The sequence below is a fragment of the Bombina bombina genome, chromosome 2 (genome assembly GCF_027579735.1).
Source record: "Bombina bombina isolate aBomBom1 chromosome 2, aBomBom1.pri, whole genome shotgun sequence".
NCBI classification, from domain to species: domain Eukaryota; kingdom Metazoa; phylum Chordata; class Amphibia; order Anura; family Bombinatoridae; genus Bombina; species Bombina bombina.
In genome coordinates, this window is record NC_069500.1 from 849,353,528 (window position 1) to 849,376,301 (window position 22,774).

Consider the following 22,774-nt stretch of genomic DNA (forward strand, 5'->3'; position numbering starts at 1 on the left):
GGGCAGAAGTCTTCATCCAGACGGCATCTTCTATCTTCATCCTTCCGGCGCGGAGCGGGTCCATCTTCAAGACATCCGACGCAGAGCTTCCTCTTCAAACGACAGCTTCTTCGTAATGAATATCACTTTAAGTGACGTCATCCAAGATGGCGTCCCTTAGGTTCAGATTGGCTGATAGAATTCTATCAGCCAATCGGAATTAAGGTAGAAAAAATCCTAATGGCTAATGCAATCAGCCAATAGGATTGAGCTTGCATTCTATTGGTTGATTGGAACAGCCAATAGAATGCCAGCTCAATCCTATTGGCTGATTGCATCAGCCAATAGGATTTTTTTCTACCTTCATTCCGATTGGCTGATATAATTCTATCAGCCAATCAGAATCTAAGGGACGCCATCTTGGATGATGTCACTTAAAGAGATATTCATTACGAAGCCGGCTCTCCCCATTGATGTCTATGGGGAAATCGTGCACAAGCTGGTATTGGAGTGCAGTAAGGAGCACAATTTTGCTCTACGCTCACTTCTTGCCTGTTAACGCCGGGTTTATAAAAACCCGTAATACCAGCGCTGCAGGTAAGTGAGCGGTGAACTCGTAATCTTGCCGTGTGTTTTTTCATTTATTTAAAAAAAAAATTAACCCCAAAGATACACACTAGAGCAAACGATTACCTTTAAAACAGTGGGTCTTTTTTTGTTTTTGGTTTTCTTAGGGCTTAAAGGCACATGATACCCAAATATTGAAACACTTGAAAGTGATGCAGCATAGCTTTAAAAATCTGACTAGTAAATATCACTATGTAAAAAAGGAAGATATTTTACCTCAAAAATTCCTCAGTAGCCACATCTCATTGTAAAGTGATTTTAAACAGCTAATCAGGATACTAGTCCCAGGACTTACTAAGGAGCGAGGTAGCATGGCTAGCTAGGCATGCATAGGCACAGTCATGTTATTTCCCTATATAGTTTAAAGTGATTGTAAACTTTAATAAATTAAAGCCCAGTATAAAAAAATAATCGGAAAAATAGAGGAACTTTAATTCATTAAAGTTTACAGAGACGCTTATTTTTTAAAACATAACACTGATCCTCTGCCCGCATCTCCTGTTTTCTTTAGCATATGGATGACTAATGCGGCTTCCTCCAATTGTTGCGTGCCCCATGAGCTGGATGCCAAAGGGGGCACGCAACAATTGGAGGAAGCCGGATTTGTCATCTATCTGCTAAAGAAAGCAGGATATGCGGGTGGAGGATCAGCGTTATGTTTACCATAATGCAATGGTAAGTATTTTAAAAATATGCATCTTTGTAAACTTTAATGAATTAAAGTGCCCCAGTTTTTAAGATTATTTTTGGTACTGGGTTTAATTCGTTAAACTTTACAGTCACTTTAAGAAAGTTTAGTATAAAATCTCATGATATCACAGTAAAGCAAAGTGTGACATCAGCACTGATGTAGCTGATTGCCTGTTATTTTATTTATTTTTTCAACATGATGACAGTAGCTGAAGGATAGCTAATCACAGAACACTTACTATTGTGAGCTGAAGAAATTTTGAGGTAAAATATCTTCCTTTCTTACATAGAGATGTTTAGGTGATATTTGCTTGGCAGCCTTTTTCAGTTTTGCTGCATCACTTTCAAGTGACCTAGCATATAGGTATTGATATCCTTCCCTGCACTTCCAGGTTTCCGGGGGTTGCAACAGACATGTAAGGTGGCATCAGTAGATCCCTGGATTCCCCAATCAAAGCCAGAGCTATAGAACACCACAGAAGTGCAAGTGAGGCCTCATGAGCTCTAAAAGTGACCCCCCAGATGATGTCACGCGGTCATCATTCACGCCATCATCCATTGTTTGGATGACAAACATGTAGCGTCATTTGCACTTATTGGGTTAAGTCAGTCATCATTAATACCAAAAGTTTTCTTATTTTTTCCTTTGTAAAAGTATCTTTTGATTGTGTCAACGTCTGTGAAAATCCTTCCAATAAAGCAGTTAGTATAGGTTGTGATCTGTCCATTTTCTGTAGTTATCTGCTTTTTAAGTTTGTCCTGTTGTACAGTTTACTAATTACATATACACATAATAGCCACATAATATATAGAGTACAATTTATATATATATATATATATATATATATATATATATATATACACACACTGAATTTTTGTTATGTGAAAATGTAATCAAATCAAACACTAGAATAGGCCGGTAATAACATTTTATACTGTCTATATATACTGGAATGTGGGAGACGACAGAAATTTAAAGGCCAATAACATATTTGTATCTTATCTTTTTTTTTTTATGTCAGCACTTGAGCTTCCATATCTGAAGGATTCAACAGTCATTCAAAATATTGCAGCATCCTCCATAATTACTTTGTACTTTACTGACCTGGGACAACAAGTCAGCAGAACCACAGTAAGTATCTGAATTTTACTTACAAGCATAACCATTCTTCATTATTTAGATAAAACGTGTTTTACCAAATACAGCAGATATAATTATTGATGGTGTTTAAACAAGAGAGTTTTGTATTTGTATAAGTTTATTGAAAAGATTACAGAATGTTGTAGCTGATTAAACTTTACGAGAACAAGGTAATTGAATATTCATTTTCCAACTTCTGAGCCAAATCTCCTAATTCTAAAATTAATTGGCCATTTCCACTATAGCTGAATGCTCAGATGAAATGACTTCAAAAGTTTTTGTTTGTTAACTTTAGTTTTCATTATTTGTGAGCTAATCTTTGTGAAGGAATCATTATCTTGTTTTATTTAACGTTTTTCTTCTAGCAGTAAAGTAAGATATTGTTATGTGGTTGCCCATGAGAATTTTATTTTTATATATATTTTATTTTCTTATTCACATGTAAATTCTTGTTATACGCTCGGATTCTTCTCAGATAAAACATTGCAGTCTTTATTGCTACGTTAAACGGAATACGCTCACAATATATTGTACGTATATTCAGTTGCAGTTATATCTCATTCGGAAACAATAAGAAAACAAAATCATATTAAGCTACTGATAAAAGGAGTTTAAAAAAAACATGTAAAACATAACAAAATCATTTTCAGATCAATTTATTTTAATGGGCACATGGCTAGTAATAAAAAAAAATCTCTCTTATTTCTTTAATTCACCCAGGAGTTTACTCACTGTAGCCCATGGTGGCTTAAAGGGACACTGAACCCAAATTTTTTCTTTCATGATTCAGATAGAGCATGTAATTGTAAGCAACTTTCTAATTTACTTCTATTATCAATTTTTCTTCATTCTCTTGCAATCTTTATTTGAAAAGAAGGCATCTCAGCTAAGGAGCCAGCAAATTGTGGGTTCAGAACCATGGACAGCACTTGTTTAAAGGTGCTGTCCAATCAGCAAGGACAACCCAGGTTGTTCACCTAAAATGGGCCGGCATCTAAACTTACATTCTTGCTTTTAAAATAGACATACTAAGAAAATGAAGACAATTTTATAATAGGAGTAAATTAGAAAGTTGCTTAAAATTGCATGCTCTATCTGAATCACAAAATATTTTTTTTGGCTACAGTGTCCCTTTAACATTAGTGAAAATTGTTGTTTTTTTTTTTTGCATCTGGGAGACTGTGAAGCAGGAAGCATTGTAATTAAACATAAAGAGACAGTGAAGTTTTTTGTCCTTGTATTTAATATAAAGTCTACCATCCTCAGCAAAACCTTCCCTTTTTTAAAGCTATATGTCAGCTCCTTAAAGGGACTTGAAACCCAAAATGATATATTTCATGATTCAGCTAAAACATACATCTTTAAAGGTATATGAAAACCCATAATTTTTCTTTCATGATTTAGATAGATCATATATTTTAAACATTTTTCCAATTTACTTCTATCAGTTTTGCTTCATTCCCTTGGTATCCTTTATTGAATGAGCATCAATGCACTACTGGAAGATAGGTGAACGCATATAATCAGCAGCTAGCTTTCAGCTACCTAGGTATGATTTTCAACAAAGGATCCCAAAAGAACAAAGTAAATTGGAAAGTTGTTTACAATTGTATGCACTATCTGAATAATGAAATGCAAATGTTGTGTTTCATGTCCTTTAAACAACTTTACTGCTATTATCAGATTTCATTTTTTCACTTTGTATCCTTTGTTGAAGGAGCATCAATGCACTACTGGGAGTAAGCTGAATATACTAGTTGAAAAAAAGCAGTTAGCTCTCATTAGTGAATTACTGCTCTTACCTAGGTATGCTTTTCAACAAAGGATTCCAATACAAGGAAACAAATTAGATAATAAAACCAAAAAAATTATTAAAAATGGCACAGTTTAATTTTGACTTTACTGTCCCTTTAACCATTCCTGTCTCCTAGATATTTATGGAGCTACATTTGTTACTTTTGGAGGGCTCCTTTATGCTTTAGATACTATTTTTTTCTCACTGGATTTTATGTACCCTTTTCTCTAAGCTTTGGATATCTTTAAAGTGACATGACAGCAAAATTAAAGTTTCAGAATTCAGATTTTTTTTTTTATTAAAATCCACTTTACCTCTGTTGTCAGATGTACCTGTTTCTCTTCTTAATGGAATAGAAGCGTCAAAATTGAAATGTGCATGGGTGCATTTAAATATTAAATAACAAAATTTACGCTTACCTAATAAAGTATTTTCTTTCGGAATGATGACGGTCCACAGTCCTCCACAACAGTGGATATTTTTCCCGCAACAAGGAGGAGGTCAGGAACCAATACAAGAGCTTTAAACCCCTCCCACCTTCCATCTCTCTCTTAGTTTCACATATAGATGAGTAGAGAATAGGAAAAGAAAGGTAGGAAAGGCAAAGCAGGGCCTAAAGAGGTGTTATTAGACCTGTCGTCCAATATGAAGTTGACCATCATCATTCCAAACAGACAGATTTTATCAGATAAGCATAAATTGTGTTTTCTTTCGTAAAATGATGATGGTCCACGGTCCTCCATAACATATGAGATTAATACCCAAACATATGGTCTATGTTATGGAAAGGGTGGGGAAATACTTTTTCTGACCGTATAGCTGACACTGCACCCTGAAGGACTTTCCTGCCAAAAGCTGCTTGCGAAGAAACAAAAACATAAAAACAGTAACATTTAGAAAAAGTAAGCAGTGAAGACCATGTGGCAGCTTTGCAAATCTGGACATAGGGAAGGAACAACAATTTCTTGATTAATTTTATCTGTAGAAGCAAACTTTAGGGAGAAAATCATATTACAACCATAAGTACAACCTTGTCCTTGTAAAAAATAAAAAATGGAGGATCACAAGGGAGGACCTTGTAGCACTGAGAGAAATGGGTTTTACAATTGGGCTGATTCTAACCAAAGCCTGGACAAAGGTCTGAACATCAGGACATTTAACCAATTTCCTATGAAAAAAAACAGATAAAGCGGAAATCTGACCTTTTAGGGAACTAGCCGATAAACTCTTGTCAAGGGCATCTTGTAAAAACTGAAGAATTCTAGGAAACCGGAAGGAACACCAAGAGGATTATTTAGAAGAAAAGAGCACCACACAAAATATGCTTTCCAAATCTTGTGGTAAATCTTCCTTTGAGTTACATGTTCCCTAGCTTGTATCAGAGTTTCAATCACAGAATCCTCTATGTCTCAAAACTAGGCGTTCAACCTCCATGCCGTGTTATTTGAGATACTGATTGAAAAGAGGACCTTGTTATAACAGGTCTTGTTTCAGAGGAAGAGGCCATGGAGGAGATGAGGACATCTGCAAATCCACATACCACATTCTGCGGCAATGCTGACTCCTGTTTTATCCTAATCCTAATTTCCCTTGGAAGAAGTACAAATGGAGGAAATAGGTATGCTAGATTAAACTCACATGTAAATACCAAGGCATCTATCATGAAAGCCATTGGATCTTTTGATCTTGCACAATACTTTGGAGATTTGCTATTTAAATGGGAATCCATCAGATCAATGTCCGGTAGGCCCCATTTTATCACTGATTGCCTGAATACGTCCTGATGGAGAGACCATTCTCCTTGATGAACCGATTGATGGCTGAGGTAATCTGCCTCCCATTTTTTGACACCTGGTATGTGAATTGCTGACAAGGAGCACTAATTCCTCTGAGACACTTCCTGCATGGCCAGTGGACTGCGGGTACCTCCCTGATGATTTATATAGGCCACCCTTTAAAAGAGGCTGGGTCTGAAGAGCTCGAAGAATCGTTCGAAGCTCCAGAATGTTTATTGGTAACCTTGCCTCTAAAAGGAGCCCAAACTTGAACTCTTCAGGAATTCCAGATGGTCTCCAAGCCTCACAGACTTTCATCCATCGTTACAATGGCCCATGAAGGATGAAGGAAAGATGCCCCAAGGTTTAAAGAGGGACTTTGTGTCCACCAAGACATATATTGTCTGACAGATGTGTCTAGAGTGATTTGTTGCTCCAAATACAGATAATTATTTTACCGTTGACTGAGCATGGTTAGTTGAAGGGGACGCAAGTGAGAGCGGGCAAAAGGAACCACATCTGAAGCAGCTATCATAAGACCCACCCCCTCCATGCTCAACTACAGGTGGCAATGGTTGTAGGGAGAGACATGCTCTCTGAAGTTTTAACCTACACGGTTCCATCAGGAAAAGGCACATAAGGAATGAATCCATTATGACTCCTATAAAATGTTATACTTGTAGCAGGAAATAATAAGCTTTTGGGAACATTGGTTTTCCAAATGTGCTCGTGAAGAAATAATAGATGCTTGCAAGTATGTGTGATCGCTGTTGACAGGGAAGGAGTTTGTACTAGTATGTTGTCCATATACGGTGCAATTGAAATACCCTGAGATCTAATCAGCGCTAACAAAGCACCCAGCACCTTTGTAAAGGTGCATGGAACTGTAGCCAGACCAAATGGAAGAGCGACAAACTGGTAGTATTTGTCCAGATATGCAAACCTCAAGAACTGATAGTGATCCGTGTGAATGGGAATGTGAAGGTATGTATCCTTGAGGTCTATAGTAGTCATAAAGGGACCCTGTTGAATTAAGGGCAAGATTGTGTGTATGGTTTCCAACTTGAAAGTGGGAAACCTGACAAACATGTTTTAAAGTCTTTAGGTGTAAGACAGGTCTGCAAGACTCTTCCTTCTTTGGGACAATGATAACAGATTAGAGTAAAACCCTTGACCCTGTTGAGACACAGGTACTGGGATAACTACTCTCATATTGTGGTATACCTTTAAGCTTAACCCCTCCTATCTGATCTCCTCCCTATTTAAGGACTACCTTTAACATCCATTCACTGCCTGATTATTGAAGTCTTATCTACTTTGTTGTAGCTAATCTACTTTCAGGTCTCCTAAGCTGCTGAATCTTGAGCAAGTTATATTACCAGCAAATACTTTTGCTACTTTTGTATCTCTATCGTTACTGCTGTAACTTTGTTACTATCAATCCTGGATCATTGAACGGCCGGATCTACTTTTCAACCGCTACCCGGAAGTAAGCCGCATTCACACACGCTGCCAGCCTCAGACATGGAACTCTCAGTGCGGTAACTGATCACTCTAGGTCCACAAGGGGGTAACGTACTTGAACAAAACTAAAGCCATTAAGCTTCATACTTGCCTTGTTTGCCGCCATCAGTCTGTATTTTGGGCTATTCTTTCATTTACTGTATCTGTTACAAACAATCATAGTGTGTCTGCAGAGTGTCTGAACTTGTATATATTTTAGTATGTGTGTGAATGCGTGAAGAAAAAGGAGATCATTATCTTTCATTCCATTTATTATCATTACTGATTAAGGCCGTGTCAGTATTTCTACCTTATCTCTGGCTCTGATATAAATATATATATTAAGCAAACTATCTAATTCCTATTTAGAATCTTCATTTTATTATTAACACTAAAGCCTATTGTTAATACTAACATTCATCATATATCAAATGTCTCACATTGTCTAACCAGGATACATAGAAGTTGTTTTTCTGATTAGATAAAAAAGAGCAACAAGCTCTAATTTTAGGGCTAATCTTTATATAAAGTTTACAAATACTTGTTATATGAATGGTAATCTCTAACATACCACATAATAATCAGGCCTAAAGAACAATTAAATCTTAGGATTCAATTCACTAAACATTATGGATCCTAATGAAATAAAAAAGGAGTTTAACAATTTCTATCTCAAACTTGATTACCTTGCAAGGGGATTGACTGAAGTACAAACTGAAAATGCAGCACTTAAAACAATAGTAAAAGACTATGTATCACAAAAACTCCATGATCCACCTGAACCTCATATTAATTATCCACAACCTTTCTCAGGGAAACGTTCTGAGTTCAGGGAATTTAAGAATGCCTGTAACTTATTATTTTCGCTTAGACCCAGAACCTATCATACTGAGCAAATTAAAGTATGTACTACAATTTCTTTCCTACAGGGTGAACCAAGAACTTGGGCCAACAGGTTTTTTTGAAAATAATAACCCTATCTTGGATTCATTACAGGATTTTTTTTCTGCAATGACTAGTCTTTACCAAGACTCAAATACACAAATAAATGCTGAAACAAGATTGAGGTCCTTAAAACAAGGTAAAAGGAATGTTGAAGATTATACCACTGAATTTCAAATGTGGACTGAGGACTCACAGTGGAATGAAATCAGTTTAAAGAATCAATTCCGCCTTGGTTTGTCTGAATCACTCAAAGATGAACTTTCACGTCGAGAGATCCCAGATACCCTTGAGGGTCTCATCAAACTTAGCACTTCGTTGGATAGACGACTGAGAGAAAGGAGAGCAGAGAGGGCATCTTATGATAACCCATCCAGGAAACCTTACCAGGTCACAACAAGCCATGACAGAGCTCATGGGAGTGCTACCCCTATGGAGATTGGAGTTCTTAGAGGACCTTTGACACCAGAGGAAAAAACTAGAAGAAGGTTGGAAAATCTCTGCCTATACTGTGCCCAAAAGGAACATGCAGTATCCACTTGTCCTTTGTTGAAGAAACAAAAGAATGGTAAGGTAATAACCAATGACTTTATTTACAGCATTGAAAATAATACACACATGACTTTGTCCATTTTTTTACAGTGGAACCAGAAAAACACCCAAACCCAGGCATTAATTGATTCAGGCGCTTCCGGCAATTATATTGATTCCTCCTATGTAAAGAAAAATAAAATACCAATTATATGCAAACAAAACCCTGTGTCCATTAAATTAATAGATGGTTCATTCATAGAACAAGGGCCGATTACACATCATACTGTTCCCTTGCTTGTAACAACATCTCATGGACACACCGAATATTTATCTTTTGATTTAATATCAATACATCAGCACACTCTCATTCTAGGGTACCCATGGTTGAAGAAACACAACCCAACCATAAATTGGGTTTCAAATAAGTTAACATTAGATTCTATCTTTTGTTTAAACACTTGCTATCCACATCAAACCATAGCGTCACTTGATAATGGTCTACCCTCGTGTTACCAGGATTTGGCAGAGGTATTCAATTTAAAAGAGGCAGAAAACCTTCCACCCCATAGGGAATTTGACTGCCCTATAGATATCATACCTGGTTCCAAGATCCCACATGGTAAGATCTATCCACTCTCTCAAGAGGAACTTAAATATATTCGAAATTACTTAGATGAAAATTTGCGTAAGGGATTTATTTCTCATTCCACATCCCCTGCAGCTGCAGGAATGTTTCTAGTTAGAAATAAAGATGATACAATAAGGCCTATTATTGATTATAGGGCATTGAATAACATTACAGTAAAAAATAGGTACCCCTTACCTTTAATCCCTGAACTTTTGGAACGTCTAACTGGTGCAACCATTTACACCAAATTAGACTTAAAGGGAGCTTATACTCTGATAAGAAGCAAGGAAGGTCATGAATGGAAAATGGCATTCAGAACCAGATATGGCCTTTTTCAATATAACGTAATGCCTTTCGGTCTGAGTAATGCCCCAGCAACTTTCCAATTTTTTATAAATGAAATATTCCGTGACCTTATTGACGTTTGTGTCATAATATATTTAGATGACATCCTAATCTATTCTAGAACACCACTGGAACATGAAAAGCATGTACGCTGGGTATTAACTCGTTTAAAAGAACACAAATTATATGCTAAATTGGAAAAATGTTCTTTTCATGTTAAACAAATAAGATTCTTGCGTTATATCATCAGTCCAAACAAGATACAGATGGATCCGGAGAAGGTTTCAGCAATTTTGAATTGGCCTACTCCAACTTCAACAAAAACTGTTCAACGGTTCATCGGTTTTGCGAACTTCTACAGAAAGTTTATTAAGAATTTTTCTTCTATCGTTAAACCTTTAACAGCACTGACTAGTGAAAAACAAAAATTTAAGTGGACAGAATCCGCAACTGACGCCTTTAATAGGTTGAAAGAGTATTTTACAACAGCTCCCATCCTGGCTATGCAAGATTTTGATTTAGAATTTATCCTTGAAGTAGATGCATCCGATTCAGGTATTGGTGCTGTATTATCACAACAAAATAAAAACAAAACTGAGACTCATCCTATTGCTTTCTATTCAAGAATGTTGACTAGCGCTGAGAAAAACTATAGCATAGGAGATAAAGAACTCCTAGCTATAAAATGTGCGCTAGACCACTGGAGACATTTATTAGAAGGTTCCAAATTGCCATTTATGATCTATACAGATCATAAAAATCTTGAATTTTTAAAGACAAGTAAGACTTTAACAGCACGGCAAGCAAGATGGTCAATATTTTTTGATCGATTTAATTTCCTCTTAACATACAGACCTGGAACCCTGAATACAAAAGCCGATGCTCTTTCCAGGCTACATGATCAAAACACTCAAGATAATACCACACAAATCATTCCAAAAGAAAAGATTATAGGTGTACTCACACCCTTAGAAGAAGAGGTATTAAAAGAATTAAAGCAAGAACCACCTCTTGGAATAGACTGTCAGAAAGATCCTACTTCTGGTCTTTTCTATCATAAAACTAAACTCTGTATTCCCCAGCAAATCAGATCATCCATTCTTAAACAAACCCATGATGGGACCCTAGCTGGTCATCCAGGTATTTCAAAAACTATTGACCTAACTAGGAGAAATTACTGGTGGCCTCTCATGGATACTTACATAACAGATTATGTAAAACATTGTGATACCTGCGCCAGAAATAAGTTAGTACACAAAAGACCATCGGGTCTTTTATCTCCTCTGCCTGTTCCTGACAAACCTTGGAGTACCATATCAATGGACTTTATAGTCGAGTTACCTAAATCTCATCATTTCAACACTATATTAGTAGTTATTGACCATTTAACAAGACTAGCTCATTATATTCCACTAAAAGGTCTGCCAACAGCTTTCACTACAGCACAAGTTTTTCTAGATAACATAGTTCGCTTACATGGACTACCTAATGTTATTATAACTGATCGTGGTACTCCGTTTATGTCTAATTTCTGGAGATCTTTATGTAAGTTAATCAAGATTGATTCAAGGTATTCGACTGCCTTTCACCCCCAGACAAATGGTCTGACTGAGAGACTTAACCAGACTCTTGAGCAATACCTTCGTTGCTTCATAACTCATCTTCAGGATGACTGGTCGTCTTATCTACCCATGGCAGAGTTCTGTTACAATAATACCACTTCATCCTCAACTAAATTATCCCCATTCTTCGCTATGTATGGATATCATCCTACCACTATCTCCTTATCCTCTCAACAGGTGAACTCACCCTCTGCCTTGGACTTTGCAACTACTTTACAAGATCGACTGGACGTCTTGAAAAAGCATCTCTCAGATGCTAAAGACTATCAGAAAAGGTTGTATGATACGCATCACACAGCCAGTCCTTCATATCAAATTGGGGACTTAGTTCTACTCTCGACAAAAAATCTAAAGCTTTCCATTCCTAGTAAAAAGCTAGCAAATCAGTACTTAGGCCCTTTTAAAGTGTCTAAAGTAATTAACCTCAACGCTGTTAGATTGGATCTCCCTCAGGATTTTAAAATCCACCCCTCTTTCCATGTCTCTCTGTTGAAACCCTATCTTCCATCACCTCAGTCCCTCTCTAACTCTCGGCCCCCTCTGATCCTCATTGATGAACGGGAGGAGTATGAAGTCGAAGCTGTGCTTGATTCCAGGATCCATAGACGGAGGTTGGAATACCTTGTGAAATGGAAAGGCTATGGTTCGGAGGATAACTCTTGGCAGCTCCATTCTGATCTTCGCACTCCTCGTCTTTTGCAGAATTTTCATCGCCGCTACCCTGATAAACCTAGCTTGGAATCCCCTGAGGTGCTTCCTTGAGGGGGGGGGGGGAGATGTGGTATACCTTTAAGCTTAACCCCTCCTATCTGGTCTCCTCCCTATTTAAGGACTACCTTTAACATCCATTCACTGCCTGATTATTGAAGTCTTATCTACTTTGTTGTAGCTAATCTACTTTCAGGTCTCCTAAGCTGCTGAATCTTGAGCAAGTTATATTACCAGCAAATACTTTTGCTACTTTTGTATCTCTATCATTACTGCTGTAACTTTGTTACTATCAATCCTGGATCATTGAACGGCCGGATCTACTTTTCAACCGCTACCCGGAAGTAAGCCACATTCACACACGGAACTCTCAGTGCGGTAACGGATCACTCTAGGTCCACAAGGGGGTAACGTACTTGAACAAAACTAAAGCCCTAAAGCTTCATACTTGCCTTGTTTGCCGCCATCAGTCTGTATTTTGGGCTATTCATTTCATTTACCGTATCTGTTACAAACAATCATAGTGTGTCTGCAGAGTGTCTGAACTTGTATATATTTTAGTATGTGTTTGAATGCGTGAAGTAAAAGGAGATCATTATCTTTCATTCCATTTATTATCATTACTGATTAAGGCCGTGTCAGTATTTCTACCTTATCTCTGGCTCTGATATAAATATATATATTAAACAAACTATCTAATTCCTATTTAGAATCTTCATTTTATTATTAACACTAAAGCCTATTGTTAATACTAACATTCATCATATATCAAATGTCTCACATTGTCTAACCAGGATACATAGAAGTTGTTTTTCTGATTAGATAAAAAAGAGCAACAAGCTCTAATTTTAGGGCTAATCTTTATATAAAGTTTACAAATACTTGTTATATGAATGGTAATCTTTGACATACCACACATATCCTCTAATTCCTGAACACAGTTTAGAAAGGCAGCCTAACCTACAACCCTGTGAAATGATATTTTAAACCCAGGGGTCTTGGACTGACCTGAGTAAGACCTCTTGATAAAGACTCAGTCTGCCCCCTACCAGAACAGAGTCTGGTAAGGGGGTCGCACCTTCATCCTGAATTAGTGGTGGTGTTCGACTTTTTTGATTGCTTGTTCTTTGCCCATGAAGAATCAGGCTTCCAGGCTCACTTGGAGGGCTCAGATTTCTGGAAAAAGTAGGACTTGTGATCCCCTGAGGAGCAAAAGGAACTAAACGGATTCCCTCGCCTGTTCTTTGCTTTGGGTCTTTTATCCTGAGGAAGAAAGTCTCATTTACCACCACTGTCTTAATAATAGAATCCAAATAGACGAATATAATCTTCCCCTGGAAGAAAAGAGACATCAGCCTATGTCTGTTGACCAAGATTTTAAACATAAGGATCTCCTTGCACGCACTGCCATAGACATGTTTTTGACATTCATTTTAATAATGTCCATCACAGCATTACACATAAATGCTTGAGCCATTTTAAGGGCCTCAATAAAATGTTGTAAATCCTTGGTAGAGGAGTTGTCCACCATCATTTTGGCTAGGAAATCACACTATAGTGTTCCTTCTGCAGCCACATAGGTGAGAGAGACTGCTGATCTAAGTAAAAGATGTGTTTGGAGAAAGAGCTTCCTAAAGAAAGCCTTCAATCTGCGGTCCATTGTATCTCTGTACGAAGTGCTATCCTCCATACGGATAGCCGCACGTTTGGTGAGAGTGAAAATAGCAATATGTAATGGCACCCTATATAAAAAGTAATACAGAGAAAACCAGGACGAGAGCCCTCTACACTATGTTAAAACTCCCTCAGACACTCAAAATATCTCACAAAGCAATCAGCTTTACAGCCCCTATGAATATGAATTAGCTTTTAAGTACCCCTTGGCATCGCCTAATATGGCAGGCGCCATTCTGACCCGGCAAAGGAAGACTGAAGGAAGATCGGAATTGGATACCACAGTAAACGTGAAAAGAGAGAGGAGGAGGCAAATATTGAGCTCCGGTGGGCTCCACCGGAGAACATTATTTTAAATAAACTGCGTAGCAGCTACGCAATTGCCTGCAGGATAGACACCCATTATAAAGGCAGGAAGAATAAAACAGCCAACACCATAAGCAGTCCACAATCCAGACATTACAGCCTTTCTGAAAGAATACAATAGCACACAGATATCGTTAAAAGGTGGAATACTGGATGATACACACCACCATCTAGTGCAGTCAGAAATGCACTGACAAACATAAATAAAAAGATGACAAATTGGGTATGCAGCAAACTTTTACTATTGTATGAACCTCCCTAAAAAAAGCTACTCATACCCCTGCATATTGAACATCTGACAGACTTCTTATCATATAGTTCTCAGGAAAGGGCACATAATAAACAGCACAAAGCTATTACTTTGCCACACAGCAAAATGAAAAATAAAACTCAAACTGTGAAGGACTGCCTGTTGCGCTCACAACTTAAACAGAAAGCCCACTGGGGAATAAATCACCACCAGTAAAAGACAAACCAGAAAATTCCCAGTCCAAAGATACTCCTAACCTAACTACTGTTACAAATAAAAGCCCTGTTCCATGAGGAACTTAAAGCAGTACTGTCAGACCTAAGACAAGACATCCTAGAGATAGGACGACGCACGGCTGATTTAGAGGAAAACTTGAGGAGGTGGTAGAAGAATTGTCAACTGCAAAATGCCATTCAAGATCAAGCCTTCACATAAGAAAATTAGAAGATCAGCTAGAAGACTTAGGCCTAGATTTGGAGTTTGGCGGTAGATGGGCTGTTAACGCTCCGCGGGCTTTTTTCTGGCCGCAGCATAAAATTAACTCTGGTATCGAGAGTTCAAAAAAATGCTGCGTTAGGCTCCAAAAAAGGAGCGTAGAGCATTTTTACCGCAAATGCAACTCTCGATACCAGAGTTGCTTACGGACGCGGCCAGCCTCAAAAACGTGCTCGTGCACGATTCTCCCATAGGAAACAATGGGGCTGTTTGAGCTGAAAAAAAACCTAACACCTGCAAAAAAGCAGCGTTCAGCTCCTAACGCAGCCCCATTGTTTCCTATGGGGAAACACTTCCTACGTCTGCACCTAACACTCTAACATGTACCCCGAGTCTAAACACCCCTAGCCTTACACTTATTAACCCCTAATCTTCCGCCCCCGCTATCGCTGACCCCTGCATTATATTATTAACCCCTAATCTTCCGCTCCGTAAACCGCCGCAACTTACATTATCCCTATGTACCCCTAATCTGCTGCCCTAACACCGCCGACCCCTATATTATATTTATTAACCCCTAACCTGCCCCCCACAACGTCGCCGCCAGCTACTTACAATAATTAACCCCTAATCTGCCGAGCGGACCTGAGCGCTACTATAATAAAGTTATTAACCCCTAATCCGCCTCACTAACCCTATCATAAATAGTATTAACCCCTAATCTGCCCTCCCTAACATCGCCGACACCCAACTTCAATTATTAACCCCTAATCTGACGACCGGAGCTCATCGCTACTATAATAAATGGATTAACCCCTAAAGCTAAGTCTAACCCTAACACTAACACCCCCCTAAGTTAAATATAATTTACATCTAACGAAATTAATTAACTCTTATTAAATAAATTATTCCTATTTAAAGCTAAATACTTACCTGTAAAATAAATCCTAATATAGCTACAATATAAATTATAATTACATTGTAGCTATTTTAGGATTAATATTTATTTTACAGGCAACTTGGTAATTATTTTAACCAGGTACAATAGCTATTAAATAGTTAAGAACTATTTAATAGTTACCTAGTTAAAATAATAACAAAATTACCTGTAAAATAAGTCCTAACCTAAGTTATAATTAAACCTAACACTACCCTATCAATAAATTAATTAAATAAAATACCTACAATTACCTACAATTAACCTAACACTACACTATCAATAAATAAATTAAATACAATTGCTACAAATAACTACAATTACATAAACTAACTAAAGTACAAAAAATAAAAAAGAACTAAGTTACAAAAAATAATAAAATATTTACAAACATAAGAAAAATATTACAACAATTTTAAACTAATTACACCTACTCTAAGCCCCCTAATAAAATAACAAAGACCCCCAAAATAAAAAATTCCCTACCCTATTCTAAATTAATAAATGTAAAAGCTCTTTTACCTTACCAGCCCTGAACAGGGCCCTTTGCGGGGCATGCCCCAAGAAAATCAGCTCTTTTGCCTGTAAAAAAAAAACATACAATACCCCCCCCAACATTACAACCCACCACCCACATACCCCTAATCTAACCCAACCCCCCCTTAAATAAACCTAATACTAAGCCCCTGAAGATCTTCCTACCTTGTCTTCACCATCCAGGTATCACCGATCCGTCCTGGCATCCGGTGCTGAAGAGGTCCAGAAGAGGGTCCAAAGTCTTCCTCCTATCCGGCAAGAAGAGGACATCCGGACCGGCAAACATTTTCTCCAAGCGGCATCTTCGATCTTCTTCCATCCGGTGCGGAGCGGGTCCATCTTGAAGCAGCCGACGCAGATCCATCCTCTTCTTCCGGCGTCTCCCGACGAATGACGGTTCCTTTAAGGGACGTCATCCAAGATGGCGTCCCTCGAATTCCGATTGGCTGATAGGATTCTATCAGCCAATCGGAATTAAGGTAGGAATATTCTGATTGGCTGATGGAATCAGCCAATCAGAATCAAGTTCAATCCTATTGGCTGATCCAATCAGCCAATCAGATTGAGCTTGCATTCTATTGGCTGATCGGAACAGCCAATAGAATGCTAGCTCAATCTGATTGGCTGATTGGATCAGCCAATAGGATTGAACTTGATTCTGATTGGCTGATGGAATCAGCCAATCAGAATATTCCTACCTTAATTCCGATTGGCTGATAGAATCCTATCAGCCAATCGGAATTCGAGGGACGCCATCTTGGATGACGTCCCTTAAAGGAACCGTCATTCGTCGGGAGACGCCGGAAGAAGAGGATGGATCCGCGTCGGCTGCTTCAAGATGGACCCGCTCCGCACCGGATGGAAGAAGATCGAAGATGCCGCTTGGAGAAGATGTTTGCCGGTCCGGATGTCCTCTTCTTGCCGGATAGGAGGAAGACTTTGGACCCTCTTCTGGACCTCTTCAGCACCGGATGCCAGGACGGATCGGTGATACCTGGATGGTGAAGACAAGGTAGGAAGATCTTCAGGGGCTTAGTGTTAGGTTTATTTAAGGGGGGTTTGGGTTAGATTAGGGGTATGTGGGTGGTGGGTTGTAATGTTGGGGGGCTTGGGTATTGTATGTTTTTTTTTTACAGGCAAAAGAGCTGATTTTCTTGGGGCATGCCCCGCAAAGGGCCCTGTTCAGGGCTGGTAAGGTAAAAGAGCTTTTACATTTATTAATTTAGAATAGGGTAGGGAATTTTTTATTTTGGGGGTCTTTGTTATTTTATTAGGGGGCTTAGAGTAGGTGTAATTAGTTTAAAATTGTTGTAATATTTTTCTTATGTTTGTAAATATTTTATTATTTTTTGTAACTTAGTTCTTTTTTATTTTTTGTACTTTAGTTAGTTTATGTAATTGTAGTTATTTGTAGCAATTGTATTTAATTTATTTATTGATAGTGTAGTGTTAGGTTAATTGTAGGTAATTGTAGGTATTTTATTTAATTAATGTATTGATAGTGTAGTGTTAGGTTTAATTATAACTTAGGTTAGGACTTATTTTACAGGTAATTTTGTAATTATTTTAACTAGGTAGCTATTAAATAGTTCTTAACTATTTAATAGCTATTGTACCTGGTTAAAATAATTACCAAGTTGCCTGTAAAATAAATATTAATCCTAAAATAGCTACAATATAATTATAATTTATATTGTAGCTATATTAGGATTTATTTTACAGGTAAGTATTTAGCTTTAAATAGGAATAATTTATTTAATAAGAGTTAATTCATTTTGTTAGATTTAAATTATATTTAAGTTAGGGGGGTGTTAGTGTTAGGGTTAGACTTAGCTTTAGGGGTTAATCCATTTATTATAGTAGCGCTCAGGTCCGCTCGGCAGATTAGGGGTTAATAAGTGTAGGCAGGTGTCGGCGACGTTGAGGGGGGCAGATTAGGGGTTAATAAATATAATATAGGGGTCGGCGGTGTTAGGGGCAGCAGATTAGGGGTACATAAGGATAACGTAGGTGGCGGCGCTTTGCGGTCGGCAGATTAGGGGTTAATTATTGTAAGTAGCTGGCGGCGACGTTGTGGGGGGCAGGTTAGGGGTTAATAAATGTAATACAGGGGTCGGCGGTGTTAGGGGCAGCAGATTAGGGGTACATAAGGATAACGTAGGTGGCGGTCGGCAGATTAGGGGTTAAAAAATTTTAATCGAGTGGCAGCGATGTGGGGGGACCTCGGTTTAGGGGTACATAGGTAGTTTATGGGTGTTAGTGTACTTTAGGGTACAGTAGTTAAGAGCTTTATGAACCGGCGTTAGCCCAGAAAGCTCTTAACTCCTGCTATTTTCCTGCGACTGGAGTTTTGTCGTTAGAGCTCTAACGCTCACTTCAGAAACGACTCTAAATACCGGCGTTAGAAAGATCCCATTGAAAAGATAGGATACGCAATTGACGTAAGGGGATCTGCGGTATGGAAAAGTCGCGGCTGAAAAGTGAGCGTTAGACTCTTTAATCACTGACTCCAAATACCGGCGGTAGCCTAAAACCAGCGTTAGGAGCCTCTAACGCTGGTTTTCACGGCTACCGCCGAACTCTAAATCTAGCCGTTAGAAAATAGATCTAGGAGATCTAATCTCAGAATTTGAAATCTACCAGAGACTTACACTAACCTCAAGGACACTGTCACACAATTGTTTGAACAACTGCTACCTGAGACTGACTCTGACCTATTCCTAATGGATAGGGTTCATCGAGCCTTAACAAGACCACCACAGACATCACAACATAGAGACATTATCGTGAAATTACACTACTACCACATCAAGGAACAACTTATGAAGGCGACAAGATCCTTAAATACAATAAGGTTTGAAGGTCACCAAATTAAAGTCTACATTGATCTGGCACCTACAACCGTTCACAAAAGGAGGGAGCTAAAAACAATCCTAATTATGCTAACATCAGCGCAAATCAAGTATAGGTGGAACTTCCCATTCAAGTTAACTTTCACCTTCCAAAACACCACCTATTACTGTTCAACACTGGAAGAAGGTGAAATTTTACTGAGGAGGCTACATCTTCTGAAAGAAACAAACACTTCTACAGTCTCGCCAAAACCACAACGACATACATTTAAAAAAGAATGGACACCTGTGGGAAAGGCCAAAAAAACAAGAAGAGATGTAAGAGACACCAAAAACCAGGATTGGTCTGAACTAACGTTGAATGAGGAGGACACTCAACTAACCTGATGTGATTACCGGACATAAGTATTCTTTTTCTTTTCTCCTGCTAAAGCACTACGAGCTGTAACACCCAGAATGCTAAGAAAGTAGTCATACTTTATTTGATTGACACATAGTCAAGCTTACAAACACTGATATATAAGACACAGAATCTCAGGTACTCTATGTACATGACTTTTGATTTATATCCTAATATTTGAACCAGTTAACAGTTCTAATTTTTTTCTTCTGATGATGCATTAAACCATAACTTGTCCCCATCCCCTTCCCCACACCCACACCTATCCATCCCCCACAACCCTACCCCCCCCCCTTCTTAACTAGATAATATACTAAAGCAATTGCGATGTGATTGACATTCACTTATTATTGAAATGTTTTTATTTTGTAATTAAAGACAAGACTTTAAACTTTTACATAACCCATATCCCTTTTCCCAACCCCTCTTCTCAACCATACCCCCCAGGTTCATACACTAAAGCCACTACAAAGTTGCTGCAACTCATTTGTTATTTAAATGTTTTCATGTTATAGATACATGTTTGTTTTGAAAGTATTGTTCTGTATTACCAGCTGTTTCAACTGCAATGATAAGATACACCTTACAAGGTTATGCACACACATTTAATTAGTTACCTCAGCAAAAACATAGATGACACCATAGAAAGAACTCTTACCCCCACTGGGAGCTACAATGGAGACACTCCCCATACTTATCTGCCTAGGGCGCAAATAATGAGACACTTACCACCCCATCTTCCCCAAGCTCTAACAACCTCTCACAAGACCTCATGCAGCATTCACAAAGACTTACACGTTATATACCCCTATGGCGACTATTAAAATAATATCCCATAATGTCAGAGGTCTCCATTCCAACGTCAAAAGGCGTAAAGCATTGACAGAATACAAATCTCATAAAGCCCATATTGTATTATTACAGGAGACAGATTTCACCAAAGCATGCACACCTAAATATTGGGACAAATCTTACCCACAACAATACCACGCCACTAGCATAAAAAATAAACATTGCAGGGTTTCTGTCCTACTACCGTACACGACTCACTAAACTTTAAAGAAGAGGAAATTATATCTGACAAAGAGGGTAGATACATAATCATTCGGGGACTGGTCCACAATACCTCAGTTTTAGCCAACATGTATGCTCCAAATGAAAGACAAGCATCCTTTATCTCTAAACTCAGTCAACAGTTAACACATTGGAAGAAGTACCGCATGTTTATAGGAAGGGACTTCAATATGACCCTAAATGACCAAATTGACAGAACAGGGGGAACTAAACTAAAAGAGCAGAGGCGAGATTAGACACATACAATATTAAAAGACTTCTTATTAGACCACAACCTAATAGATGGGTGGAGGACTTTAAATAAAAAAGAAAGAGATTTCTCCAACATTGGTGTGTCCGGTCCACGGCGTCATCCTTACTTGTGGGAATATCTCTTCCCCAACAGGAAATGGCAAAGAGTCCCAGCAAAGCTGGCCATATAGTCCCTCCTAGGCTCCGCCCACCCCAGTCATTCTCTTTGCCGTTGCACAGGCAACATCTCCACGGAGATGGTTAAGAGTTTTTTGGTGTTTAAATGTAGTTTTTTATTCTTCTATCAAGTGTTTGTTATTTTAAAATAGTGCTGGTATGTACTATTTACTCTGAAACAGAAAAGGATGAAGATTTCTGTTTGTGAGAGGAAGATGATTTTAGCAGACAGTAACTAAAATCGATTGCTGTTTCCACATAGGACTGTTGAGATGAAGTAACTTCAGTTGGGGGAAACAGTTAGCAGACTTTTCTGCTTAAGGTATGACTAGCCATATTTCTAACAAGACTGTGTAATGCTGGAAGGCTGTCATTTCCCCTCATGGGGACCGGTAAGCCATTTTCTTAGTCTCAAACAGAATAAAGGGCTTGATATGGGCTATAAAACTGGTAGACACTTTTATGGGCTAAATCGATTGCTTTATTTGGACATTTTATACATGTTTATGCTGATAATTCACATTTATAAACTTGGGGAACGTTTTTTAACGGCAGGCACTATGTTAGACACCTTTTCCAGTCAGGGAGGGCCTTCCCAGTTGTAGGCTGAGCCTCATTTTCGCGCCATTACTGCGCAGTTGTTTTTGAGAGCAAGACATGCAGATGCATGTGTGAGGATCTTAAAGTAGCTGGAAAAGTTTCTAGAAGGCGTCATTTGGTATCGTATTCCCCTCTGGGCTTGGTTAGGTCTCAGCAAAGGCTGTAGCTGGGACTGTATAGGGGTTAAATTTGTAAACGGCTCCGGTTCCGTTATTTTAAGGGTTAAAGCTCTGAAAATTGGTGTGCAATACTATTAATGCTTTAAGACACTGTGGTGAAATGGAAATTTTTTAACAATTCCTTCATACTTTTTCACATATTCAGTAATAAAGTGTTTCTGTTTTAAAATTTAAAGAGACAGTAACGGTTTTGTTTTAAAACGGTTTTTGTGCTTTATTGACAAGTTTAAGCCTGTTTAACATGTCTGTGCCTTCGGATAAGCTATGTTCTATATGTATGAAAGCCAATGTGTCTTCCCCATTTAAATTTATGTGATAATTGTGCCATAGCGTCCAAACAAAGTAAGGACAGTACTGCCACAGATAATGACATTGCCCAAGATGATTCCTCAGATGAGGGGAGTAGACATGATACTACATCATCTCCTACTGTGTCTACACCAGTTTTGCCCACGCAGGAGGCCCCTAGTACATCTAGCGCGCCAATGCTTATTACCATGCAACAATTGACGGCTGTAATGGATAACTCCATAGCAAATATTTTATCCAAAATGCCTGCATATCAGAGAAAGCGCGATTGCTCTGTTTTAAACACTGAAGAGCAGGAGGGCGCTGATGATAATTGTTCTGTCATACCCTCACACCAATCTGAAGTGACCATGAGGGAGGGTTTATCAGATGGGGAAATTTCAGATTCAGGAAAAATTTCTCAACAAGCTGAACCTGATGTTGTGACATTTAAATTTAAATTAGAACATCTCCGCACACTGCTT

The 22,774-nt window shown here is 38.3% G+C and overlaps 1 protein-coding gene across 1 annotated transcript in view; it reads left to right on the top strand.

The window, feature by feature from the left end:
* Window positions 1-22,774, top strand: part of TECRL (trans-2,3-enoyl-CoA reductase like) — a 1,178,878-nt gene that overhangs the window by 413,436 nt on the left and 742,668 nt on the right. The window contains exon 5 of the mRNA XM_053700120.1: window positions 2,327-2,428. Coding sequence (XP_053556095.1) covers window positions 2,327-2,428 — 102 coding nt within the window. The remainder of the gene's footprint in view (window positions 1-2,326; window positions 2,429-22,774) is intronic.